Source organism: Lonchura striata, chromosome 11 (assembly GCF_050655825.1).
Source record: "Lonchura striata isolate lonStrDom1 chromosome 11, ASM5065582v1, whole genome shotgun sequence".
Classification (NCBI taxonomy): domain Eukaryota; kingdom Metazoa; phylum Chordata; class Aves; order Passeriformes; family Estrildidae; genus Lonchura; species Lonchura striata.
The window spans coordinates 6,029,764-6,057,527 of record NC_140713.1 but is presented as its reverse complement, the minus strand read 5'-3'; the positions used below and the strand labels follow the sequence as shown (position 1 = coordinate 6,057,527).

At 41.4% G+C, this 27,764-nt stretch overlaps 1 protein-coding gene and 1 long non-coding RNA gene across 2 annotated transcripts; both read left to right on the top strand.

Annotated features, from left to right (window-relative positions):
- The first annotated feature begins 603 nt into the window (after window positions 1–603).
- Window positions 604–22,206, top strand: GPI (glucose-6-phosphate isomerase). The gene is made up of 18 exons (XM_021536705.3): window positions 604–768; window positions 4,915–5,005; window positions 5,361–5,429; window positions 8,093–8,212; window positions 9,955–10,038; window positions 10,124–10,270; window positions 11,985–12,056; window positions 13,075–13,119; window positions 13,828–13,881; window positions 14,798–14,858; window positions 16,341–16,384; window positions 16,609–16,761; window positions 17,062–17,191; window positions 17,566–17,642; window positions 18,914–19,042; window positions 19,469–19,544; window positions 19,627–19,693; window positions 21,134–22,206. The coding sequence occupies exons 1-18, from the start codon at window positions 650–652 to the stop codon at window positions 21,255–21,257; spliced, it is 1,662 nt and encodes a 553-aa protein (XP_021392380.1). The 5' UTR covers window positions 604–649; the 3' UTR covers window positions 21,258–22,206.
- A 7-nt stretch (window positions 22,207–22,213) lies between these two features.
- LOC146766370 (uncharacterized) lies at window positions 22,214–25,650 on the top strand. The gene is made up of 2 exons (XR_014957808.1): window positions 22,214–24,568; window positions 25,123–25,650. It is a non-coding gene; the product is annotated as an uncharacterized LOC146766370 (long non-coding RNA).
- Window positions 25,651–27,764: the final 2,114 nt, after the last annotated feature.

Below are 27,764 nucleotides of genomic sequence, written 5' to 3'. Positions count from 1 at the left end.
TGCTTTCCGCTCCGAGCAGCTGCTGCTCGGCCTGCCCCGGCCCGCCGGAGCTCAGGCTGTTCGACGCACGGGGCGGCAGGCAGGGAGAGGGCAGCGGGGCCGCGGCAGGCACGGGGCCGCGGGCGGGGCTGCGGCACCCAGCGCAGCAGCGCTGCGGCGGTCCCGGCGGCCCGGCCGCCGCTGTCACGCAGCCCTGGCCCCGGCCGGGGCTGAGGCCGCCCCCGAGCGCCGCGGCGGGAGCGGCCGCGGGTAGACCCAGCCCGGGAAGGGCCGGTGTTGTCACCGTGCGCCCGCTCGAGCAGCGGCCCCGCACAGCCGCGGGCGGACGCTGGCCCCCGGGAGCGCTGCCCGTGACGGGGACACCGCGGTTCCCCCAGCGGGAGCTGTAACCGGGTTCGCTGCGCCTTCCCCGGGCCCAGCTCCGGCCCCAGCCGCGGCTCCAGCCGCCGCGCAGGGAGCCGCGGCCGCTCCTCCCCGCCGGGCGCGGCACAGGGAATCCCAGGGCGGAGGGCGGCGAGGGGGCCGGGCCGGGCCGGGCCGGGGCGGGGCGGCCGCAGGAGGCCGCGTCGCCGCTATAAAAGCGGAAGCGGCGGCCGGAGCTTCACAGCCTCGCCCGACTCATCCCGCCTTGCCAGCTCGTCCCGCGGACATGGCGCTGTCTGCCGACCCCCATTTCAAGAAGCTGGTGGAGTGGCACAAGGCCAACTCCTCCAAGCTCGTCCTGCGGCAGCTCTTCGAGGCCGACAAGGATCGCTTCCAGAAGTTCAGGTGAGGCCGGGCGGAGCGCGGCCGCGGGCCCGGGGGCCGGCGCAGCCCCGGGGGCGCGGCCGGGCCCGAGGCGCGGCGCTCGCGGGGCCGCGCTCCGCTCGCGCCCCGCCGAGGGCCGCGGGGCCGCGCTCCGCTCGCGCCCCGCCGAGGGCCGCGGGGCCGGCGCGGAGCGGGTGGCGCAGGGCCCGCGGGGCCGTGCCCGCCACGGCGGGGCCGCGCGAGGCCGCTGGCGGCCGGGCACATGCGCCGGGAGGGCCGGGCCGGGGGCGGGGGGAGCCCCTCGCAGCCCCGGGGGCGGCCGCGCCGCCTGCCCTTGACTCATCCTTGCAGCAGGGTACGTGCCGGGCGGCACAGCGCCCGCTGCGCTCGCACAGCCGCACTGTGCGGCGGCACTCAGCCTCTCGCACGCCGTGCTTAGTCACGATAAGCTCCGCGATAAAATCGCCGCGGCTGCGCATCCCCCTGAGCCCCCTCCGCCCGTACCACCCTGCCCGCAGCCGGGCAGCGGGGGTGGTGGGGAGGTTTAGCCCTCCCTCGCCTCACGCGATCCCTGCTACAGAAAACGCCTTGCAGCGCATAGAGGAGGAAGTAACAAGTGGAGCCATCGTGATAGCGTTCAGTGCCTTCATCTTGTAAAGAGGGACGCGTATTTTCTGTTTGCTGGAGACTGTGCTGAGAAGGCACGTGTATGCTTACGTTGTTGTACTATAGCAGCAGTCGGAACAGTCTAATACTATGAGATGCCTCCCAGTTTTGAGTTTTAAAGTGAGTCTGAGTAATAGAGATAAACTGTGTTGTGATAAGACTTGTTGCGTGCATCAAGCTTTTCCTTGCTGTCCTGCATAAAGGGGTATTTTTCCCCTTTTGAGCTTATTAGAAAATTCTTCCACTCTAATTAAAGATTGTATATGAAGTCCTGCATGTCAGTGTATGTGAGATAAAATATCATTTGAATCAATGGAAAAAGTATGCTGAATCTTTCAAGTACTGATTTCACCTAGCCCTTTTAATAAGACTTTTTATATTTTTAAGAAATTGATCAATAATATCCTATTAAATCTGCTAGATCCTCAGTAATAGACTTAGATCTCCTTGCAAGTTTTCATTGTCACAAGTATTTTTGGGTGAACTGGTCTTCACTGAGGTTGTTTATTTCAAATAGCTCCCCTAATTCTTGTCCTTTTGTGCTGCCCATAAGTAAACAGTTCAAGTGTCTTAAGTTTGCTTCATCTATCTTAAGCCTTTCTTTTAATTATTTCAGTCCTGTTTCCTGCAAAGCCATCTCATTCTAGTCCGGGAGAACTTCCTCATAGCAAAGTACAATTGCAGAGCTGATAGCTTCACTGGTACTTTTACCAGTGCTGGCCACTCTGAACCAGATCAGCAGGAGGATCGTAGTTAATATTGGTTGAAAACTATAATCTGGAGGTTTAGCCACATGGTCCTATGTAGTTTGCAACTTCCTTCACATGAAATCAAGATTCATGAATGTCTTTTAGTTCTAGATGTTGTTGTAAAATCATTGACTTCCTTCCTTTTGAAGGAAAAGAGAAACTCTACCCAGGTGAAAGTGCTTCCTGATACTGGTTCTGGAGTAATTTCAGACTGGTGAATAGTTTTTAATCTGAATATTTTATATCTGGGCACAAGTGTCTATTTAATATTATTGGAAGAACCTTACACTCACTGACTGCATCCTATCAAATATATATATATACAAAAGATTATTTCTTCCTTTTTTTCTTTTCTAGTTCAGATTTTGTATGTCCTGTTTTCCTGATAAGGAGTGTAGCCACACCAGTAAGAGATCTTTGCCTTCTTTGCCACCCAAGGTGGTAAGGTAAGGCCTGATAGGAACAGGAGTTCTTATCAACATGGGTTGTTCACTGGAAACTGCTGGTTTTGAAAGGGTTAGAACAGATATGATGCAGCCATCATAATACTCACCAGGTAAGAGATACCTGGGTGCTGACAAAGGTACCCCTGATGCAGACAGAAAGTGCTAAATGACACTCCTGCTGCTTGGCTTGTCCATTGTCAAGGATAAGAGCCTCCAGTGTAAGTGGAAAATGTGGGAGATGAAATATTGAGATGCTGCATCACTTCCAAGTGCCTGTGGCCTACGTGACAAGGCTGCTGTCCCCCTGAGCAGCACTGCCACGAGCTGCTGCATTGCAGAGTGGGTGCTTGGGCAGATCACAGCTCAGCTGCAGGGCTTGGGGCTTCTGCTTAAACACAGGGCGGACGGATCTCTTGCTATGAGGGCTTAACACAGGATTACATTGTGCACCATGCTCCACCTTGTGTGTGGGAAGTTAAATCTGGTAGCCATTACTTGATTTGGTTTTGCCTGAAAAGTCTTGGGCAGCACATTTCTGCAGTTTCTTCAAATGAGCAGTGGCTTGAATCCAGCCATACTTTCATGAGGTATTTTCTCTTCTAGGCCTAGTGAGATTGATTTTCATTCATATATGTAAAATAATGAATTGTAGGTGGAAGACATTTCAAGTAAACCTGAAATCCTTTTCTTTGTGGAGTAGAACACTGGGAGAGCCTATCAGCTGCAGTTGAATATGAAAGGAAAATTTCAAGAGTTCTACTTCTCTAAACTGAAGAAGTGTTAGTATGCTGATGGTTTTGCTGTATCATTAGTGAAATGTGTTCGAGTCTGAGATGTCTCTAAATAAATTGCATCAAAAATCAGAGACTTGTTCTTTTTTTTCTTCTGTGCTGTATCTGAGTAACAATTGTGGTAGGTGAGCCAAATCAGTCCTTCCACTAGCTAGCCATATTCCAGGGATCCTGATGCTGGGTAGTCAGGGTTTCAAGATTACTGTTGGCAGCCTGCTGAAGAGAAGGGTGGTTAACAGCACTGATACTGCTTTTCCTTGCTTGTCTGTGTTCTCACTTATTAAAGAAACGTGGTTCTAGGACTGTGCTTGAAGACACCTTCCTTTCCTTATTCATGCTTATACTTGAAGACCATAAAAAGGATGTTAGTGTTAATGAACAGTTAATTAAGTTAACAGTAAGTGAAACCACTGAAATGTTAAGGCCTTGCTGGTTATTACTGTTACTGTGAGTTCAGCTCCGTTCTTCCTTTGAAGAATCTTGCCCGCTCTGTCATGTTAAATATGAATAGTAGTTATGCTGTAGTGTGTCCCTGTGAATTCTCTGGCATATGTGGTGGGTAAAACGGCAGAGCATGTTTCTGTGCTCAGGTATTAAGAAGATGCAAGGGAGGCAATGAACAAGGCAGAAACACTGAGAATTTAGATGGCTGCAATTTCCTGTGGGGGATGTGTGTGGTGCAACAGGGAGAGCAATATATGCTTTTATCAAAGGCTTACTTACAGAATTTAGCTCTTCAGTTAGAATAATTGTATAGATTTGGTTGGAAATTCTTGCAAAGAAGAAATTGGTAAAACAATGTTGTAAAGGAGTAGAGGAGCTATAGAGCCTATCACACAGATACAAAGATAGTAAATACAGATGGGCTCACTTGGTTTCTGCTGGGCTAACATTTCTGTGTTTCTTCTCAGATGTGAACCTATAAGTGCCTGTATTCTGATGGGCTAGGCTGTAGCTTGCAGATCATTTGTTAAATAATTTGGAGACCTCCACTGAATCAATAAGGGCTGTGAGACTAAACCATGCACAAATGGGGTTTAATTCTGCATAGTAGTTGACAGTGTTTCTGTTAATGATTTTTATATTAGACTTGTTCAAGACTCTGTATGAAAGAATGACAGGACCTATAGGAAGACAGTTTAATTTTCCAGCAGTAGAAAAATGTGAAAAGCTCTTTACTGATAATGCATTAGGAAAAAGCTGACTATTGTTAGAGAATGCTGGTGGAAACAGTATGTGATGGTCCAACTATGTATCAAATATACTTCATTGTAGCCGAGTATTCACAAGCAGAAAGCGGACACTGTAATTCAGATTGTTGAAAAACATGGTTTTCAAAAAGAAAGCAGTCATTGTATGAAACTTGTTGGGCAAATTGGTCACTCACATCTTCTTTGCTAACTTTGTCTAATTAGGATTCCCATTATTTTTTAATCTATAGAAACTTACCATTGTCTTGCTTAAAACAGTCACTCCTCAGGAATGTGCAATTAAACAACCTGTTGGTTTTGACAGCTTGACCCTCAATACTGACCATGGGGATATCTTACTGGATTACTCCAAGAACCTTGTTACAGAAGAAGTGATGAAAATGCTGATGGAACTGGTAACTATTTAAAATCTTTCGCTAATAAAATAGCTTTTACCTGCAACTCACTATTCTAGCACTGTTTATAAACATTAGCTAACATATAAGTTAAAAGGCATCTGTTTACAAATCTTGGCAGGATTCAAATTCTTGCATTGTCATCTAGCCCTGAGATACAAAGCCATTTTTCAAAAATGTGCTTTGAAAAAGAACAAATTTTTTTTTACCTAGAGTCTAGTGGGTCTTTTAATCTATCATAATTTGTTTCCCTAGTGTCTAGTGTTAAATGTTCATACTCCTTCATGTAGCTGGGCCTTTGTAATGCGTGTTGACTTCCACTACTTTAAGAGGAATCTATATTTACCTTTCTCAGGCAAAGTCAAGGGGTGTGGAAAGTGCCAGAGAGCGCATGTTTAGTGGAGAGAAGATCAACTTCACTGAGGTAAGGCTATTTCTGTCCATGGTTCTTTCCAATTTAGTTGTGCCTGTGTATTATGGATGTTTATGCATCTGTGTAAGCAAAGTCTGAAAAAACTTACTTTAAATACTTATTTGAAATCCTGAGTGATTGTGGTGTTTGCTGCACTACTTCAAGAGACAGTTTTACAGCTCTTACTAAAAAACCTCCTTCCTTCAGTACATCTTATTTTAGAGGTTTTGGTGGTATTTTTTTCTCTTCCCTGATTTGTGGAGAGGAAGATGTTTTAGACCTTGCAATGGACATTCCAGATAACCCTTACATTCTTTTGCCTAGTGTTAGTGTTCATAAAGCTTAGTAAACTGCCTAAAGGGTGTGAAAGGAGGATTGTGTCAGACCTTCTCTTTTGGGCTGTGTCTTTGGATACATTTAACAGTCAAGACTATCAACAGTCTTGGGAAATTAGCCATGTATTTCAGTAGAGGGATGATACCTTCCTCTTTTTGTAAATATGAAGATTTTAGTAATGGTTAAATCTTTACTAAAACATACAGAAAGCCAACTGTACTTTTTCTGATATTAAAAATAGGATGGAAATTGGGAACTCAACAGTAGAGTGGGTTTAATTAGTCTGCGTTAAAAATTAAGGCTACTTAGTATGTTTGAAGAAAATTCAGAGAAACTAGTATTTCCTTTCACTTGGCTATTGACTGATTTAGCTATTGCACAAGCTGTTTGCTTAAACTAACTAAGCAGTTGGACATTGTATTGTTTGTAAATGATTCATGTTTATGAAAAGGCATAGACAGAAACAAATAGTTTCCCTGGAGAAGTGGTTCCTGTTCCTTCTGTATTAATGCCTTCAATTCACAGATGTTGCTACTGGGAAATTAAAGCAGGGAAAGAGCGTGAGGAGTCTTTAAATTTTTCTGGAGGGTTGCTTTGTCTGATACTGCTTTTCACTAGCCTCATGTAACACAAATTATTACAGGGTTAGCCCATCTCTGACTGTATATTATGGTGTTGTTGTTCATTGTGTGTTGAGAGCAGGTGTAGCAATTGAAGTCTCAGAAGGGTGCAGTTTTCACAGAAAGCATCTAAACACAATATCAAACTCTGATGTGTTGCATTTCTGCTGCTAGCTCACTCTTCCTACTGTCTTGATACCACTTCATGTATCTTGCAAGTCTTTGCCTAATTTTTCTCTTTGTATAGAATGTAAAATCAGGTTGGTTTGGCGCTGGATAGGGAGCATCTGGACAATGTGAAATTTGCAGATGTTAAGCAGGATGCTGTCAAACAGCATGAATAAACCTAAAGCAGTAAGACATGGGGGAGCTTCTTGATGGCAGGAACTGACTTGTCCACTACTCTTGAGCTGCTATAGCACATTCTTTGGATATTTGTCTGAAGTGTTGTAGATTTGTCTGTATTTGATGCTGTGGGCATTGGCTGCATGGTGTGTGCTTATGTGGATAGTGCACCCATGTGTGTCACTGCCAGGTGTTTGTCCCAGACGAGTTAAAACTTGGAGCTTGATATGGTGCAAAGAGCATTACATGGTAACTCATCTGACCACTCATCATGGGGACAGTCTTTATAGCCTGCATGGTGTTTAGAGAATACTTCTGCTTAACCACAGAGATCAGGTCAGCTATGCCTCCTCTTGATTAGACAAAGCATCCTTCAAGCCTGATAGCGAGCAGTACTTACCAAATACCATTCGATGGCTGAGTGCTGCAAAAAAATTCTCTGTTAACCCCAGATTTGAGTGGGTATACTTTAATTAGCAAGTGGAAGAAGCTTTTTGTATTCCAAGTCAGTAACCACAAACTCAATGATTTTTGAATTAGCTTTTGGTGTTTAAATCGTAACTTGGCAGTTCATATTGTTTGTGTTGTCTTTGTCTCACAGTGCCTCTCATTGTGGAACAATGAGGTAGAGCAGACTAATTTTTTAATTTGTTCATTAGTATTGACTAATTCCATCATTCTGGATTAAAACTGTTAAGCTCTTAAACAGCCGAACCACAGGGCAGATTTTGGTTGTTTGACTTATGTGCAGCTGTGGGGAAGTAACATAAATTGTGTGTGCCAAGAGATTTTTTTCTTATAGCACAACTACTATGTATATCTGGTGTGCAAGTGTTCAGGCAGCATTTAATTGTGGACAGTGGATAGAGGGATGTGGCTATTGTATCCTTTGTTGTCAAATGTTTAAATTATTTCTCTTCTTAAATTGAGTATTCAGGATAATTGAGAAGATGTCTGAGACAATAACTTCAGCTGCTTGTTCGAATTGATATTTTTTTTTTTTAGTATTGTCATCAATAAGAAACAATTTCATTCTTGGATACCTAAAGCATGCCAAAATAAAGATCATTGGGTCATGAATATTGTTGAATTCTGAACCTCAATCTCTAAATGCTTTTAAAGGGATTCTGAACCTTTTTCCCAAGTAAACTATTAGTTTGCATGTTGTGCTGTTCTAAGCCCCCTCCACTGAGTGGGTGAAGTGAGAGGGTGATTGAGGTGTATGCACACACACTGAAAATCCTGCTCTACTGATCCCAGTTAATCTAAAGGATTTCTAAATCTTGATGACTGTACTGCCTTCTGGATGAGGATCTGAGGCCCTGGGGTGTAACTTGGAAAGAGCCTCATCTTGATTTTTTCCCTTTGTTTCAGAACCGAGCTGTGCTTCACATTGCTCTGAGAAATCGCTCCAATGTGCCAATCCTTGTGGATGGGAAGGATGTTGTTCCAGAAGTAAACAAAGTGTTGGACAAAATGAAGCACTTCTGTCAGGTATAGTACCACCACAGCTTATTTTTATGTATTTGTTTTATACCCAGCCAGGTTCTTAGATGCAGATTGTGAAATGTTGATTGTAGATTGGTTCACGTGAATTGTGTCCTTGTTTGAGGTTTACAATAATTCTGGCTTAAGGATAGTGTTGGAGCTGGTTTTATTGATTTGCTTTTCTCTCCCTATTTCCAGTTTTTCTTTAATGGGCTGCATGGATTTTGTTCTTTCAGCAGTAGTCTGTGTACTTTGGAAGTCTTGTAAATCATTAAGTACCATTCAAATATTATTGCTTGCTAATTTTTCAACTAATTGGCTGCACCAGGTAGAAACTGCTTCTTAACATTTGTGTAAAATCAGGAGAGAAGTAGAAGTTCTCAACTCAATTGCAATTTGATTATGCTCTACTTGCATAGTTTCTTAAGGACCTTCTGGTTTTAGGTCAAATTACTTTGATTCTATTCTGTTTGCAGAATACCCACCTGGGTAGTTTTAATGCATTTTAAACAAGGCTGTGAGGACCTGGACCTACTTGGTTTCTGTTGTCTTAACTAGGTGGTAGTGTCCTGTTTCACTGCCAACTTGTACTTCTAACCTATACAGAATGAGCTTGCATTCTGTTCTGTTCTTAATGATAAATGCTAAAATCACAATAGCTGACACCAGTTGGTGTGAATTTGGTACTTTCTTCATATGCTGTGAAAATTTAATTGCTGTGGACTTTCTGTGGTGTGTGGCACTGTAGAATTTCTATCTGATTGAGGTTTTGGTAGTGCAAAAGAAGAATTTTCACTGGTGCCATAGTCTTGTTCGCTCTATGGTTTCAATTATCAGAACCTGTGACTATCACTTCAATGCAGATGTATCTGCTCTGCAAAATAAAAAATCATGTTAAGCAGTTTCTTTGAAAATATTAACAAAGATGCTGTTTTCAGTTGTCTTAGCAGATGGGATTTTAAGACTGGCAATATCATCTATGGGGTATAGGAATACTATTACTAAAAATGGATTTTCTGTTTAGAAAAATGAAAAGTTTAGATATTTGTAGCAAAGGAGAACAAGTATCAGCATAACTAAGTGCTATGTAGAAAAATTGCTTTAGAATTGGGGAATGTACTTAGAAGTATGCATGATACCAGCAAGATTGCTTTTGTGATTGGAACAGATTGAATGTATAGGTGGTAGATGATAAACAAAATTCAATGTAGAGTTTTAGTTAATGATTGTAATTTTGTTTTGGAGTTTTCAGTGATGCTTAAAGAACAGGAACAGAGCAGGAACTTGCACCATGTGCTGTTAAGGTGCAGCCCAGAAATAAATCCTAATGCAAAGCATACTTGCAAGAGAAAAGCTTTTAGAATGTTTGGTTTGCCAATAAATCTCTTATATCTGTGGCTTTATTAATACTGTCTTCCAGTTTAGTTTGTGAAACTCTAACTAAAGGCACTTGAAGAACAACTTCAGGTTCAAGTATTTGGAGTTTTAACTTCATTAAGTGTTCGATGTTGCAGTGTGTTTTTTACTTCTGTCGTAGACATAATCAAGTGTCTGGCTAAGAAGGTAGCTCTGAGTGTAGGCCTTAAGGTCCAGAGGGTTGAAAGCTGTCTTTGGCAGCTTTTTACAACAATACCTGAAAACAAAGCCTGTTTCCTAGTCCTGGGTTAGCATCAGTAGCTTTAGTGCAAGTATAAAATGGTAATTGTGTCTTCTGTTTTGTTGTTTGTATTTTTTTTTTTTTGCCACAGAGGGTCCGTAGTGGTGAATGGAAAGGCTACACTGGAAAGGCAATCACTGATGTGGTCAATATTGGGATTGGTGGCTCTGACTTGGTAAGCCCCTGGCTTCTACACACCCTGCCCATCTTGGTGTACATGCTTACAGTGAGGATAAAATCTAATTATGGCTTCTATCCAGGGCCCTCTGATGGTAACCGAAGCCCTGAAACCGTATTCCAAGGGAGGCCCTCGTGTCTGGTTTGTATCCAACATTGATGGTACTCATATAGCCAAAACCCTGGCTGAACTCAAACCAGACACTACTCTCTTCATCATTGCATCAAAGGTATGTCTGATACAAGCACTGCCTTGGCTTGCTCCTCCGATAAAGAGTTCAGTCAGAAGAGAGGGCTGTCCACAGAATATCTAGATCAGGGACTTCCAGTGTGGATTATTTCCAAACAGTCCTGTTGTGATCCTTTCTAAACTTGCAATACAAGGTTGTGTTGCTGCTGAAGTACTTGGGGATCTCTAAGTCAAATGCTGAGCATTACTTAACCTAAATAAGATACATGAACAATTTCATGTTGTCTGGGGTTTATTTCTCAGTCAATGCAAGTTTTAGCTTTATTCACAAAAGTTTGTTTTCCTTTACTTCTCTGTAGATGGAATGTAGGATCTGATGTAGTTATTTCTTTGAAATTCTGGATATTATTTCATTCCTAAAGTACTTTCGATCCTTTAAGTACAGTGTACTTGTTAAATGTTCTTGTTTTTTGCATTAATTAATTGCATTAATTGCATTTAAGAATCTCCATTTTACAGGGTAGTCACAATACCTTTACCTAAATAACTTAAATGCTGAGTTCCTTGAGCACTATAAATGCTAAGCTGATTTGCTTAAAGAGGTAAAGATAGTTTGCTGGTACTTCAGACTACAGACTGAACAGCTGCCTTTAAGTCTTGCCTTGCTAAGAGCTTACTCTGTAAGCAATAATTGCCAGCAGCCCTCTCCCTCTGAGGAATGCTTCTGTCTGAGCAGAGGAAAGAGGTGGAGACAATCTTCATAGTTACATAACTTGGGTTGCCTTTGTAAAGCACAGTAGAACCTTTCTGCTGTTGGAGACAATCTTCAACAAATGAACGTGTGTGCAGTGCTGGCTGTGCTCTGCATGGTGCTCATTATCTTATCTTGGCACTGCTGCAGCTGAGCAACAGCTTATGGGGCAATAAGGAAACTGCACAAAGTAATACTAATGGTCACTTGGAATAATTGAGTCCAGGGATCACGGTTCAAAGGCTTAGAAAACTGCCAAATTGAAAAAGTAACACTTGAGTTTGTTTGCCAGACTGTAGTTAGTTAATTGGATATATTTGGAAGAGGATGAATGGCATTTTTTATTTCTATAACAGGCTTATGTTTCATAATGGAGTATTTCTGGAGATGGATGAGAGTAGGATGAATCTAGTGTTCACCCTTAAAGCTAAATTTTAATGGCTGAGTAAATTGGAATGGTTGTGGATACTTGCAAAACTGCATGACTGAACTTCTGTGCACACTTCATAAAGCAGCAAAATGTTTTCATCTAATCAGCAAAAGAAAAATTATGACAAGAGTATTGGTAGAAATGAGTGCTCTTCCATGAAAAAGTATGAATTAAAGAACAACAGGATAGTACAGCTGGGTTATCCTGTTTAGATGTTCAATTAGTTTGTTTTTAGTTGAACAGTAAAACTTTAATTTTTTAGTAAAAGACTAAAGTAGAAGACTTTAGTCTCAAGGTTTTGCCAGTTTGGGGAATGGGAAGGCAGGAGATGGGGAATAATTATTCTAATTTCAGATACATACTAGTTTAAAACTAGATGGGTAAATCTAGTAATATTAGTGTTTACTGGATTCATAAGATTGCCTTTTTTCTGTAATCTGGCAGCAGCTGTGTATTATGAACATCTAGAATCCCTCTGCTCTGATTATCTGAACATGTGATGCTTTAGTAATCTGAAGTTGTTTCCATGTTAAGAACATTGTTTTACTTATTTGCTTGTTTTCCACTGTGCAGACTTTTACCACACAGGAAACCATCACCAATGCAGAAACAGCCAAAGAGTGGTTCCTGCGTGCTGCTAATGATGTAAGTCTGAGATGTGTAGCTTAAGTAACAGAATGCAGCAGTTTTTGTTGTGCAATTTCTTCCTGGTCATTCTGGGTGCTTTGGAGCAGAGCCAGTAATACCCCAAACATAAGCTTAGCGAACGATGTACTTAGATCATTTCAGTACTTTGGTAATGACAGACTGATTGGACAAAACAAAGTGATAACCCGTTAGTTTTTCATTATAAATGCTTCTCATTAATTGTTCCTCCAAATCTTGCCTGTTAAGTAATAGAGTGTAGTGTTTGCCTTAGAGCTAGCCAATAATTTGGTAAAACTACTAGTGATGAAAAAACAAGATTAGAGTGTGTGTGGCACTACCTTTTAAATTATCGCCAAATCTTTAAAAACCAGAAATGAAGCTGTAGTTGGAACAATACACTAACATTTTTATGGCAGATGGCTATGCTATGAATAGAAACCTTGTATTTGGCTCATTCTCTCCTATTTTGAACTCTTAAAGGAAAAAAGCAGATACTGCATGTTCAGGTAATTAAGATGGTCTGTAACTTGTTCCAGTCAGGGTAGCTGTACTTAGTTTGAAAGCTGGGCTTTGAAATTCCTCTGTACATTACTGTTCAGCCAACTCATCTTTATCAGAACACCTTCTGAAAGACTGAAGTCTGACTCTGGAGCTTGATATTTATCAGTAATTCCAGTTGTCTTGGTTTTTTGCCCTGGCTGGAAGGGCGGTGGGTGTACATCGAGCTCTGTCTGCTCCAGAGCCATGGTGGTGGTGTCCAGGCCAGTAACACACTGAGGGAGAGGCTGTGCCCTCTCTGCAGGGAATGTGGCCAGAGGGCTTGATGGGAATATCATCAGTGTTCTCTTTGGGTAGGCTGCCAAATCCCACACTGAATGTGAATAAGATTATTTCAAATTAATAATAACTGATGATAGTTAACAGTGTTTTGTTTGAATGGTAGCAGATCAGCTTTATAACTAGAAATGAAAATAGTTAACATTCTAGATCTAACTGTGTGTTTATTTTTATTAAGCCTTCAGCTGTGGCCAAGCATTTTGTTGCCTTGTCTACCAATGCTGTAAGTATAGTCAATCTAGTTAATTTTTCCTATGTACCTTACCTTAAAATCTAGCAAGGAAGCCTATCCTTTAAGATGCTTGAATACCAAATTTTAGCATTCCTCTTGAACGAAAGCCTTTTTTTCCTACTCAGAGTGACTTAAACACTTCTAGAGTATTGAGCTATACTAAGACTGGACTTTGATTATAGATGTGTGCTTCTTCTGCTAGAGCTTTAACTTTGAAATCAAGAGCTCTTGTGCTTGAAATGACTTGTTATTAATGAGTGTTATCTCTAATTGCCTAAGTTGTGTGTTAATGCAGTTGCATAAGCAAATGTTATTCTGAACTCCAGGTAAGAGCTTAAATGGAGCAGGCAATTTGAAAAATGCTTATGATGAGCACATGTGATGTGGTGCTTCATGCAAAAGTATGAAGTAGAGAGACTAGCAGTAACTAGAAGAACCCTGCAGTCATTGACAGAGTGTTAGGGATTGACATTATGGTTCTGGTAAATGTAAACTGAATGTCAGTCCACCTTTAACTATATTGATAGTTACTTCTGGAAATGAAAATGCAATTTTTGTGATGGATGCTATGCATTTTAAAAATAGATGTAGTTGTAGGATTGTTTGTTTAATTGATATCAAACTTGTATTTGCTTGCTTGATGTAAAGCTTTTTATGACTGTTGGTTTTACTGATGGTGTTTTTTCATGCTTATTTTAGCCTAAAGTTAAAGACTTTGGAATTGACCCAGAGAACATGTTTGAGTTTTGGGATGTAAGTAAATGTGTGACATTGTGGTAGATGTCAACTGCTAGCTTTTTCTGAAGCAAGTAAGAGGATTCCAACTAGATGTCTTGAAACTGCAAAAGCAATTTCTAAAGCAGCAACTCCTAAATTATAGGAGTTGTACTCACTGCACTGGAATAACTGAAAACCCCTAACTAAAGGCAAATTGAGAACTCCTGCCCATTCTGTTAAAATCTTCCAGTCAAAGGTCTGAAGAGGAGTCTTCCATTTTCTTGTCCGTCTAATCAGCTGTTGAGTAACAGGAGATAGTCTTGGCTTATTGCTCTATGCAAGTAGTTATTATAAGCTGTGACATTTGCCTGTTGGTGTCTATAGTATATAACCTAGGCCTGGTAAAGGTCAGACATCAGAAATGGGAGCCTGATTGGAGATTTTGTAGCAGATGCATATTTTAAGTATACTGCCCTTAATCTTGGTCCTTATATTTAATTAGAAACAGGTTGATATTTCTCATTGACTAATTGCCTGACAAATGAGCTGCTGTTCAGAAGTTATTTGGAATGTTACCTTTCCTAAGTGTCAGAATTTTGCTGAAGCAGGCTTTCCCTGTAGAGAAGTGATATTATGAAAGCAGCTATACAAGCTACAAATTCAGGATTTGGAAGTTAACTGGAATCAAGCTATTTACTTAACAGATGTTATAAAAATTGGACAAGTAGGATAACTTCAGACTCTCCAAAAAGGTTTTCATTACGGTGCACTTTAAAGTGCAGGTTCCCTTGACTATGCCAAATATACATTTTTACAAATATACATCTTGCTGGTGAACTATCACCAGAAAGAGTATCGATTTTGCTGGGAACAGTTTAAACACATGCTGTTCTCTAATAGTTTGAATGTAAAAGCCTTGTACTTCTCTATCTCGACCATCTCTTGTTTGCAGTGGGTTGGTGGTCGCTACTCCCTGTGGTCTGCCATTGGTCTCTCCATTGCCCTGCATATTGGTAGGTATTCCTGTGATGTCACCATGCCAAGAATTGCTCTGTTTTCTTCAAGAATGTTAACTATGGAGTCCACTATTAACAATAGTGGATTGTGAATCAGATTTGGGGCAAATACTATTTATCTGCCTACTCTGAGTGGTTGGATGTGGGTGCTAAAAACTATCTGGGATGTAATGGAAATGCTGGCATTTCAGTACTGCAAATACAGTTTTGGAAATTACCCCATACTTGGGGACAAATAATCAAATTGCATTGCTTTAGTCATGTAGCTGAAAGTTCCTGATTTATGTAAAGCTGTTTCAGTGTTGAAAATCAGACCTTGCATATAACATTGTTAAACTTGAAGTAGGGTATTTAGTATCTGTAAGTATACACACGCTGACACCAAAGTTCTGTTTCTGGCTCTGCGTATGAGCTCTGTTTAGCATTGTTAACTGTCTATCTGCTGTTAATTCCTATTGTTCCCAGTACTTTATCTAGGCTATAGGGCCTGATTACATTTTTTCCCTCATCACTGCTTTCATATGTTTAAAGTCTGAAACTATCATGTCATTTATTTTTCTAGGCAAAAGCTAGAATTCCCTTAGACTGGGGTTAGAAGAATAGCATTGGGTTTAGTGTTTTTTGGAATTATGAATAGGTGTTTTCATGTGTAGAAAAACCTATTGTAAGAGCAAAATAAACAAGTCAGGCATTTATTCCTTCATCTGCAATAAACTGTTCATTGCTGCTGTTAGACAGATTTGGTGCTGACTGCTGAGATGCCAGCCTAACTCCACTTCTTCCTCTTAGGCCCCTCAATTCCCACAGCTGGCCATAGGTAGAACTGCTGCTTTGAGTCCAAACACTTTGCCTCCCAGTTGCTATGTATGAATCAGGATTTCTACTTTTTCAAGAAAGACTAGCCTTAGTGAAGCTCTTCATTTGGGAAAGTGAATGGAGGTTTAAATACCCTAACTACAAAGCAAATAAAGCTCAGGTGAATTAAGAGAGAAAAGGGAGGGGAGGGGGTAGCCTTTTTCTTTGAGAATATCTTATTAGATTTGTTTCTCATTACACCAGTGCAGAAATCCCTCCTGTGCTAGCCTTGCCCTATTTTTTTGTAGATGTTTCCCACTAGCTGTGATTAAATGTTCAAACTTGCTAGAAACTTTGTGGCCTCAAAAGTAAGTTCTGTATTAAAGGCCTCTGTTTTCCTTCTAGCTGCCATTCTGCCCAAATGGGGATTTTAGGCAAAAGTTTTTGACTTGCTTACATTTCATGAAGTTGGACTTGCTCTGAAGTCTGGGCTTTAAGCATAAGTGAATGTCTGGCTTATGGGATGCATAATACAGGAGAAGTCTAAATGCAGCTTTAAACTTGATTAGTAGTTGGGAACCTTGCTGCATACAAGGACTCAAAACTGTTTCACAGTTGTCTCTATAAGAAAAATCAGGTTGGATTTGCAATAGTAAATACAAACTGACTTCTTTCCATTGTTAGGTTTTGACAACTTTGAGAGTCTGCTTGCAGGAGCCCACTGGATGGTGAGTTGGGATGCCCTTTTCAGATTTGTTGCTCTTTAAGAGTGGTTAGTAAGGAAATGGAAGGCAGGTTGATTTCTAAAGTTCAGTTCCCCACATCCTCCTCAATGATGTTAAAATGACAGTTTGTAGGAAGCTCACACTGGGTGAATAATAAAAACAATGCAGGAGTTGGGAGGGATAGCAGTTGCTTTGTCAGAAGTGTAACTTTCCTTTCTGTCATGCAGGACAATCACTTCCACACTGCCCCCCTGGAGAAGAACGTGCCCGTTCTGCTGGCCATGCTGGGGGTGTGGTACATCAACTGCTACGGCTGTGAGACCCACGCCCTGCTGCCCTATGACCAGTACATGCACCGCTTCGCTGCCTACTTCCAGCAGGTAGGGCTCGGTGCAGCACGGCTTCCAGCCAAGTGCAGATAAGATTCTGCCCTGGTTCAGCATCCTGGATGCACGTGTGAGATAAAACTGCAGTCACTTAATGCATGTTGTCAATTGCCTCAAGAGACTAGTGCCAAGATTGATATCAGCTTATTTCATCACATCTGTTATCTTGATATCCATAAATTAATCAGCTGTATCCCCTATGCTTAGAAAAATTTCTAAAAACAAGCACTATTTATTGTAGTTGAAGCATATATGGAAACTGATTCTGAGTCATCCTGCCCTTGCCTTTTTTAGGGTGATATGGAGTCTAATGGCAAATACATTACCAAGAAAGGTTCTCGTGTGGACTACAGCACTGGCCCTATTGTGTGGGGAGAGCCTGGCACCAATGGGCAGCATGCTTTCTACCAGCTCATTCACCAAGGTAAACAAACCTGGTTAAATACCTTGTTCTGGATTAAGGTCTGAATGGCTACAGAGCTGCAGGAGTCTGCAGAGTTTGCACCTGTATAGAGGTCGGACTCCTATCTAACCTAGCATCACGGTGCTATGGGGTTTTAAATTAGTAGCTTATGAAGGCTAGAAGATGCAGGTTTTAGCTACAATATTAACTACAATAAGGAGGTCAAACAAAGCTGAAACTACCAAGCTGTATTGTTAGTTCCCCTTGTTCTAAATAATAATGCTCTCCTATAAGGCTTGTAGACTGAATTTGCCAGCAATTCTAAAAATGGGGTGAGAAGTGAAAGTTTTCTAAGACTTACCTGATGCAGAGTTATTTACCTGGGTTTTTTAAAGGAACTCGCATGATTCCCTGTGACTTCTTGATCCCTGTGCAGACCCAGCACCCCATCAGAAATGGCTTACATCACAAGGTAAGCTCTTTGTCAAGGCACCATATTTCATGTGGCTCAAGGCACTGAAGCTTACTTGGTATTGTAGTATGTGACATTTCTAAGTGCTCCTTTGAAACTATACACAAAAGTTCTGTCAACATTCACAACAGATTAAAAAATATCTGGATTATAATTGCAAGTTATGTGTAATGCAGTAGTATGTTCATTCTTGAAGCAGTTGCAGTGACAGCTCTTGAGGCAGCTGGTGGTGTTTCCTGTGGGCCTACTGAAACTAGAAAGAGTTGAGCAATTAAGTATTTAAAATTCCTTGAAGAATTTTAAGGACTATAATTCTTGGAGAGTAGGAAGAAACAAATTCTCAGACCTGATATGGCACCATCTCTGAGGGAGGCTTTCAATAATTGAATTCTAGAACAAAATTTGGTGAATGTAATGCTATGGCTGGGGTGATGACCTTCTACACAGGTGTTTATAACCTGTTTTTAGTTAATCATATGATTTTCAATGAACTAAGATTTTTCTTAACTTCCAGGAGTGGAAACATGTTCAGGTTACCTATTTACTGCATACTTCACTAAAAGTATCTTTAGTCACTGAATTTCACTCTTGTCATGATTTCAGATTACAAGTGCTATTTAAATTGTGTAATAGTAATCTCTTGTCAAGTAAGACCAAATACAGGTGAAAATTTAAAGTATGACTTCACAAAAGAGGGCGAAAAAAGGTTTCATTTGACTGTAAAAAACTTACTATGTCTTCAGGTAGGACAAAATCACAGATAAATTTGCAGGCTAACATTAGATAGGGAGCAATAAGTTAGAACCTTGCACTGCATTGATAGGGATTGGTATATGGTAAACTGTGGGGATTGTCCTGCATACAGATCAGCAAATATATCTTAGCTGGTTACCTCTGACTAATCTTTGCACCTAGCTTTCCATGAGATGGTGTAGAATGAGATAAAATCATTGATTATACTGGGTGAAAGGGCTGTGTGAAGTCCTGGCTCCTCTGGTGCCATTGCAAGCAGCCAGCTTCAGCAGGAGCAGGATTCTGCAGAACTGTCCTGTTTGTCTTTGCATACATGTACTTTAGTACATGCAGTAATAGTAACTACATCCCCTGGCACTCTCAGGTAAGAGGCAATAGCTAAAACTGATACAGATTTTACTGCCACAGTGCTAAAACTGACTTTTAGGACTAGACTAGGTCTTGGTATGGGTTCAAGCACCAGGTACCAGTATTCTAGCTATGCAAAATGATAACTTGTGTTTATTTCTGTGTGCTAGATCCTTTTGGCCAACTTCCTTGCTCAGACTGAGGCCTTGATGAAAGGGAAGACTGCTGATGAGGCTCGCAAGGAGCTGCAGGCAGCCGGGCTGAGTGGAGAGGCTCTGGAGAAGCTCCTTCCCCACAAGGTGCCCGGGGGCTGCTGTGGCTGTGAGGGCTGTGCTGGGGGCGGCAGGGCAGCTGGATGGGCTGGCACCATGGGACCTTGGCAGGGCACTTGGAACAGGCTGCGAGCAGCACTTGGGCTCTGAAGCCTTGGAGGCATTCCAGGAAGCATGGGCTATCTCAGCACTGCCCTGGGCTAGTGACTTTTGGGTTACTCCTCATAGCCCGCAGTAGCCAGCAATGGTGCTTGGAGACACATTTCCACTGTGTTTGTAAAAAAACATAGGAATGGTATGATTTTGTGGTTGAAGGCCTTTAAAGCTTTCTGGACTTAGTATTTGCTTCTAATACAAATAGTCCAGTGTGGACAATAAGGAAGATAAAACCTGGAAGTTTCTGATGTGTGTTTTACAACATACTAGGTGATAAAATAACTCTTGTTTTGAAAGGTCTTTGAGGGAAATCGACCGACCAATTCCATCATGTTTACAAAACTCAACCCCTTCACCCTGGGAGCCATCATTGGTGAGTAAATACATTTCTCATCTATGAATTCTACTGAAGACTTTGTGATCAAGATTATTGATAAATCTCTTTCTGCTTATAGCCATGTATGAGCACAAGATATTTGTTCAAGGAGTTGTCTGGGACATTAACAGTTATGACCAGTGGGGGTAAGTTTCTTAGTTTGTTTCTTGTATACTTCTTGACAGATTCTTGAATCTATCATGAGTTGGAAAAAAGACAATCAAAAGGGTTTTATGCTTGGAGCGCATGGTTATGGGATAGTTATAAATGAAAACAGATTTTCTGGGGATAGGTTACCATGCTATAATGCATAATGATTTGTAGATAACAATTTTGGCTAAGGACCTCTGTTGAATGTAGAAAAACACTGTGAATGTAAAAAAGATGCAGTAGTGAGGAAAACACTCAAGCAGGCTGAACACATGGTCTGAGAATTAGGAAGGAAAATGTTTTACCTATAGCATGGAAAAAATAATTATTTTACCTCTAGATTAGTAGGTAGTTTGAGTGGTATCTGATGAGCAAAAGGTTGATTACCTTAATTTTCCTGTGCTGGAGAGACAACATTCCTGGCAGAAGTCTGTGTATGCAGAAGCCTTTGGTTTCATGCAGTCTGCATCTGTGACTTAGGGCTGTGTGGAGCTCCATGTGTGCAACAGCAGCTTGGAGGAGTCTGTTGCTGTGTCACTTAAAAATTTAGTCAGGAGCTAATCAGGTTCCTTCATCTGTAGCAATATGACCTGTGAACATACTGTATGTTGGCTTAGGTAGAGGGATTGGGAAATTCAGATGCAGCCTGCCTATGCCATAGGGGTTGTTCGGAAGAGCACACTTGCTCTGCAGGTGTAGAATATCAGTTTACACTAAGCTGCCTTTGTCTTTGTATGCATTCTTTGGTGCTGTGCTACCACAGCATGTTCTATAACCAAATACTGCAGCAGAACCTGAAAATGGGAGACTGTCTAGTACAAGCTGGTGCCTGCTATAAACTCTGAAATCAGGAGTGCAGTAGGAGTAAGTACAGCTTTTACTGCCACACATGAAATTCCAGAATGGCATCCAAAACTGGAATGTGGGGATGCTGTAGAACCAGCCTTGTTTCTTGCAACTGTTGGAATATCCTTGGTTCTTAGACAGTGGGCTGAAACTCGTGGGTGGGTGCTGGAGGTGCTTCCAGGCTGTAGCTCAGCTGGTCATTTTTGGGTGACACAGATCAGTGTTCTGAGCTTTGTGTTCAACAGTGAACAGGAGCCAGCTGAGTGCATTCTGCACTGGGGCAGACTGCTTTACACTAGTGAATACCGAGGTGAAAAGACTCTGCTTGACTTTGAAAACAAACTGTTCACTTAGAGATCCTGTAATCTGAGCTGTCTGTTCAGCTAAGGAGCAATGAGAACTCTACTTTTTCATGAATGGCACTGAATTGAATACTTCAGTGGTAATTCTGAGGGGTGAAACATCATAGTGTTCAGTGGGAAGTGGCTTTTTAGTGGCTTCTATTTTTAATATCAATGGCTTATAGAAATACTGTAAGTTGTTAGTACTAATATTGCTTTTTCTTTCTTTTCCTGCTTTTATAAATGCAGAGTTGAGCTTGGAAAACAACTTGCCAAGAAAATTGAGCCTGAACTGGAGTCAGATGCTCCAGTGACATCTCATGATAGTTCAACAAATGGGCTCATCAATTTCATCAAAAAACACAGAGCGTGAAATGAAATACTTAGAGGACATCGACAATCTCACCACCAAGTACCCAAATCTGTTGTAGATGTGCTTTTTTTTTTTAGCCACTTTTAACAAAATAGCACTTTACAGATGTAGCTCTCTTCACTTGTTGCAGTTAATCTTGTTGTGTCAAGTGTTAAAAATGAAACTAGTTTTGTGAAACCCTGAGATTGTATAGTTGCTTTCTATTTCTGTGGCTGTTAATCTGTAAAGTGCAGCTGATATATTCCTCAGTTCTTATCCCTCAACTTCCTTAAAGATGGTCACCTACTGGTACTAGAAAATAAAAGGTATGGTGGATGAGTAAAACTTCTTCACTCAATTTTTGAAATGCAGCCCTAGTTACATTTGCCTCACTCACTGTGTAAGGTCCTCTGAAGGCAAGTAAGCAGACTTCTGTCTTTTTGGACTGGTTCTACTGTAAGCTGGAAACTAGAATGTGTTTAAAGAATCAGACCTACAGCTGTAGGTTGTTCGGTTACATTTCATCCCTTTTGAGCAAAATACAGACTTTTTGTTTTCCCCAGCGCTACTGTGAAAATGCAAGTTTACTGATGTTAGATTTCCTGTTTTGTGTAAGCTTCATGGACAGCTATCCAAAAAGGAAGAAAGTTCCTGAAAAGACAGTGACATCTTAACTTTTCCAAACAGTTTTCCAGAGTTTGTGAAGCAAAAGCTTGGGATCACTTGGAGAAGAAATGTTTTTGGTGTTCTCCAGGGGCAATTTCTCACTGTTTTAATCAGCATCACTGTCTGACAACAAAATGAAAGAAATAGAGAAACCTGTTGTCAATAAGTTGTTTATCCTCTTTTCTTCTCTACCACTGTTAACCTCCTTTGCTAGCAAACTGGCATGCTCTGGCTATTGTTCTGTAACACCTTTAATAAAGGTAAGACACAAGCATTAAAAGGAAACGTTGGTTCTCGTACCCCAGTGCTGAGTACACTGTGTGAGCTTGGGACCCCTTGGTGCCCATCTTGCCCACCGGCAGGGCTGCGTGCTGCGGGCTGAGCCTCCCCGCTGCGGCACCTCCGTGGTGCTTCACCCTGCCGCCAGGGCCGAGGCTGGGACCGATGGAGCCGTGTTTCCATCTGAAGCATGGTCGTGGAGAGAGAACCCGCTAGAGGGAAGCAGGCTGTTGTCAGCGGTTCTTCACGCTGCGCCGTGCCGTGCTCGGGTGGGCGCCCCGCGCTCCCCTCTCCCATCCCGCGCTCCGTGAGGGCTGGCCGCGCGCGGGGCTGCGGGCAAACGCCGCAGGAACGCCGGACAGAGGCTTTAAAAAGAGCCGGTTTTCCCTGCGCTGCCTGGGGAGGCCACAAATAGTCTGCAAGGGAGGGTCTGTGGCTGCGTCTTGAAAAACTAGTTGGTATAAAACCCACATATGGTTCAGGAGCCTGCTGGCAGTGACAGGAGCTTTTTGTGGCCTTTGGGTCTTTGCTGTTCCCTCAGAGGGACTCTGCACTGCTTTCTGACCTGTGCCCTGACACATGTCCCTGACACGCAGCCGCCTTGTGACTCGGTTTCCTGGTTTAAATCCTGCCATTTAATACCAAGCCACTGCATTTCTGAAAGAACAGAAGAGATTTCTGCACGAATTGTGCACTGGTAATGAGAAATTCCAACACATTCAAGTATATCTGGGAAACTGTAACAAGCATGGCTGAGGTCTGATAAAACTGTGTTGTCACAGACAAGCGAGAATGAAAGGTAACGATGTACCCGAAATAAGCAGAAGGTTGTCATGCCTCTAAAATGGCACACTGTCCCTAATCCTCAATGCTTTTACCTACATTACTTACAAAACCTGCTCCTCATGAAAGCCTGTGAGGAAATACTGTGTGCAGATGCTTCAGTCAGCGTAAGTTAAGTTGATGTTATAGTTTATGCTTGCAATGCTTATTTGACTATCTAATCATAATAGCATCTCAATGTCAAAATTCATCTATGTATTTTAGGAGTTCTTGAGAAAGTAATTACTGTATTCATGGGAAAAATCTAATACTTAATGAAAATTGTGCTCAATTCATATTGTATTCCCACTGGACATATACTTAAACCCACACAATCTATATTAACAGAGGCATATGTTTGTATAGCAGTTGATATAAAAAGATTATCTCAAAAAAGCTATGCCTGTGAAGGCCTCTTCAAGTCCTGTTTAAAGAGGATTTGGCAGGAATAATCAATGAGTGATCCCTTTTGCCCAAGTCAGATCAGTGATCTGATCTGCTGGGACTGTTCTAATTTCCAAACTATCTGCTATATGTGGAGTTCCTGCAGACATCATGAGCTTAGGCTGAAACCTTAAAGGAGGATAAGATAAATAAAATTCCAAATTTTATTTATCTTATATATACTGTTCCCAAACTGTACCAAGAATTTCAGTTGAACCTATTGCTGTTATGGAGGAATAAAAAGCATTTACAGATCTGCAGTGATAGTGTTGCAGTGCTCAGGTCATTAGTCTGTATGGAAGAGAAGATACCTTGCCTCATTTGTTCTTTATCTTTACCTGTTTCAGGTATAATATTTATGTTTAGATGCTCTTGAAATTATTCTGCTTTGGCAATTCCAGCTGTTATTTTTTTGTTTGGTTTCCAGAGAGAAAAGCAACTTGGATTATTAATGAAAATTCAGCAGAGCTTGCTTTTGGCTTCTAGCTCAGTCAAACTTTAATGCTAGTAACTGAATTGCTCTACCCTCTCTGAAAGAAAACTTCAAGTTTTTGTTAGTTTTGTGGCATAGGGACTGTAAAAATAAATCAGATGAAAAGTAGTCCTAAAGCTAAAGGTTTCCAGAGGCCTGGTAATGTCCAGTTAATTTTTTATGTCTTTGTTTTTTTTGTGTTCCTTCTTAGATGGTTTTTTCTGAGAGAAGAAAATTAGAAAATCCTGATGTTCTGTTAAAACAAGATTTTCCAAACCTGCTGCATGTACTTGAAATTTCAAAAAGTATACTTACAAAATAACCTGTATTCAAGTTGTTATAGTCAGACCCTGGTTTTTACTTGATGGTGATTTCACAAGTAGACACACTTCCAGGATTTCTTGAAACTATTTTTTGAGATTTATGTGGTCTTTCCTCTAAGGAAATACTTTGAGCCCAGACCTGTGGACCAATAAGTGCTATGTGGAAAGGGCACTCGTGGCTGTCAGTGCTGAACGGGGCTGTCCCTGGCTAGGGGGAATGGCTAACCCTCGCTGAAGCTGGAAGCTGGCTGCATGCAGGATGCAGCTGAGGGAAGAGCTGCATGCCCAGGAGTTGGCCTGCGACCCTGCATCTGGAACACTCCCAAGTGCGTGGTAATTCCTAGAAAGGCCGAGCTCTGCCTTTTGTCAGTAGCAACAGCCACAAGAGACAAGATCCGCTAGAAAGATCTCTCACACAGGATGAAAGCAGAGTGTGTTGTTTGTTGTTCTGAGTACTAGTGAACTGTGAAAAATGTTAAATCTGAAGTAGCAGGTTTTTGTTGAATATTTGTGTGTGCTTTGGACTTACAAAAAACACCAGTTTTGCCATTCTAAGTCAGTAAAGTGGGTGACCAATGAGTCTGACAAGTTCAGACCTTGACTGACTTTTCATAAAATTGTCAATTTACAGTTATGTTTATGTGGAAACTGCTGGATTAACTGAAGGGCTTTGCTGTGCTTGCAGAGCTGCTCATTTTAGAACTGCTTCTCCAGGCTTTTCAAGACATGCAAAACCTTTTTTTTATCTATCTTGACAAATCTATTCAGTTTTGTTATGGTCTTGATACTTTATCTAATAGGGCTTTTTTGGGTTGATTTTTTTGTTTGTTTTTGTTTGGTTTGTTTTTCTTCTTTCTTTATTTTCCAAAATCCATTATAGGCATCAACACAACAACAAAAGAGCAGTTGGCATAGCTCTGTGGCTGGGTAGTCTGTGCTTTAGCACCAATGTTTCCTGAGCTACTTAAGAAAATCAGTATTCCAAGAACCAGTACAGGGCATCAGGACAGAACAAGAGGGGCCAACACTTTACTCCCTTGCAACAGGACATGAAGAAATGGCCTCCAATTTACCAGGAAGAATTTCTTCATGGAAAGAATTATCAAGTATTGGAACAGAGTGCCCAGAGAAGTTATGAAATCACTGTCCCTGGAAGTGTTCAAAAAACACGTAGATGTACATGGACGTGGTGTAGTGGTGGACCTGGCAGTGGTAGGTTAATAGTTTGGCTTGATGATCTTAAAGGTCTTTTCTAATCTTAATGATTCTCTGATCATCTAGAGCCTCACTGGAGTTCTCAATAAATAATTATCAGTGTTGATCTTCAATGGACTTTTAAACATGAGTTACTTAATTTTGAGCTGAGCGAGTGTGCTGGTTTTGCAATAAATTGACTTTTGATGAAGTGGGAAAAAACCAACCATGGAAGTGATAATAGTCTGTTGCCTAAGTCATGTTCAGTTCTCGGCTCATACACCTGCCACGTGTAATCAGAGTGGATTTTAGGATGACAAGGAAGTGAAATTAAAATGAGTACAGGGACTTTGCCCACTCTAACCTTAGAGCTATGAGCATGGTCTAAGGACTACTGGCCAAGGTCCATATGTTCAGCTTGGATTAGATCCTGCTTTTACATTTCCACTGGATTGAGATTTTACTGGGGAGACTTACTTAGAATTCATACCTGGGATTTCATGGACCTGTGAAAATGCCTCATTGACGTCAGTAGACAGTGGTCTGTGCCTTGGATTATTAACTGCAGTCATGAGGAGTTTGGGGTGACCTGGATTATGTGGCAAAGCTATTTTGGGCTATATCAACCTGGTTACAGATCTACCTCCCTACAGCATAAGAGTTAAAAGCAGGAATCTGCAGTAAGAGACAAATGCACATCAAAGAACTTATAGCATAATCTATAGGGTCTTTCTATTCTGGCCTCATAACTCCTCAGAGGTAAGCAGTATTCAATAATAAAAAGCACCAACTTTTTTTCAGATGTGTGCTTTTGGAGGTAAATTAAAGTTGTAGAAGGTGAATGATGCTATAACTGATGTAAAAGAGATCCTCTAGTAGTGCTCTTCCTTGCTGAAAGCATTTTGCTGTTAAATAAATTTAAGATGGAACAAAAATAATATGGTGGTGTCCTTATTTCTTTTATTAAGAAAAAAGCATACATAGATAATTAAAATAGACATATGGGTTTTACATATATAAAAATACATTAAATGTCTTTTCCCTTTTAAAGCCTCAGATCTTCCTTCTGGGAGACACTGACATTCCCTTCATATTGGGTGGATTTACTGTGAGGAAAGCTGGAGAAAACTTAAAAGTGTCCGGTTTTATTTAAAACCTTGGTGGTCTTTAACGGCTGCCCCACAGTTCCAGCCTGGTACAAACTTAAACAGAGCTCTTTGTTGCTCTTGAATGTGACATAATCCTTTCATCTGGCATGCTGAATGAAGTATGCACATGGCTTTTTTGCTACCCCTGCTGGGCTGCCTTGTTACACCTTCAGAGCAAACTACCCCCAGTAAAAAAGCTTGGGCTCTGTCATCCACCCTAATGCCAATAAACAACAGATAACTCTGGCATCTTTTGGCTTTAAAATGCTGCCCCTCATTAAACTTGTGTGTTGAGGAAGGAAGCGGCTCCCCACATCATTGTTTCTTGTAGATACAGAGTACATTTTTTTGTTGTTTGCATGTTTGCTAATTTGAAGCTCTTTGAAGAATCCTACAGGGAGATCAAAGACAAAAGATTAGAACGTTTTTAATAAAGTGAAGAAGGATCAGGTTAGATCAAAGGGACAAGCTGACAGGAAATAAGTAGGTGCCGTTGTTGGCTGACACTTGCATGCTGTAGGGTGATTTCTGTGTTAATGTGAGGTCAGAAGGAGGATTGCTTTACATCTTATTGTCTCCAGACTTTGCTGACTGGGTGTGTCTTTGTACTTCACTTTAATCTCAAAAATTAAAACCCATAAAGTCACAGTTTGGCTCAGCCACATGATTTTTCTAGTTATTTAACTTTGATTTTGAAATAAAAATAAAATTTGGAATGCACCAGCAGGGTATGGAGGTAATTAATTGGTCTGCAAGGGCATTCAGCTACAGGAATATTCGTTATCAGAGGCACTGGGCCTCAATCACCCCCACTGTCATTCTGCTGACTTTAAGGGAATTAAGTCTTCCCCCACTGTTGCAAGAGGAAATGTATTTTCTTTACATACACACCAAAGCCTTGCATGCTCATAGGTTGTACTGCTGTAGATAAACCAGTAATAAATTAATATAGGCCCTTCAGTTTATGATGCAGTTGCATTAGTACAGAGCTGCCAATTGGGCAGAGTTTATTTCTCTGAGAGATTGAAGTTGCAGCATTAATTGGAATGGGCTCACTGGCCTCCTCATGAACTTCTGTGTTTAGGCTATGGTGGATGCAGGGTTGGCTTTGGCAGCCTGGTATCTGTACATCAGAAGTAAGGTGCCTCACAGAATACCATTTCTTTTAATAGTAAGTCAC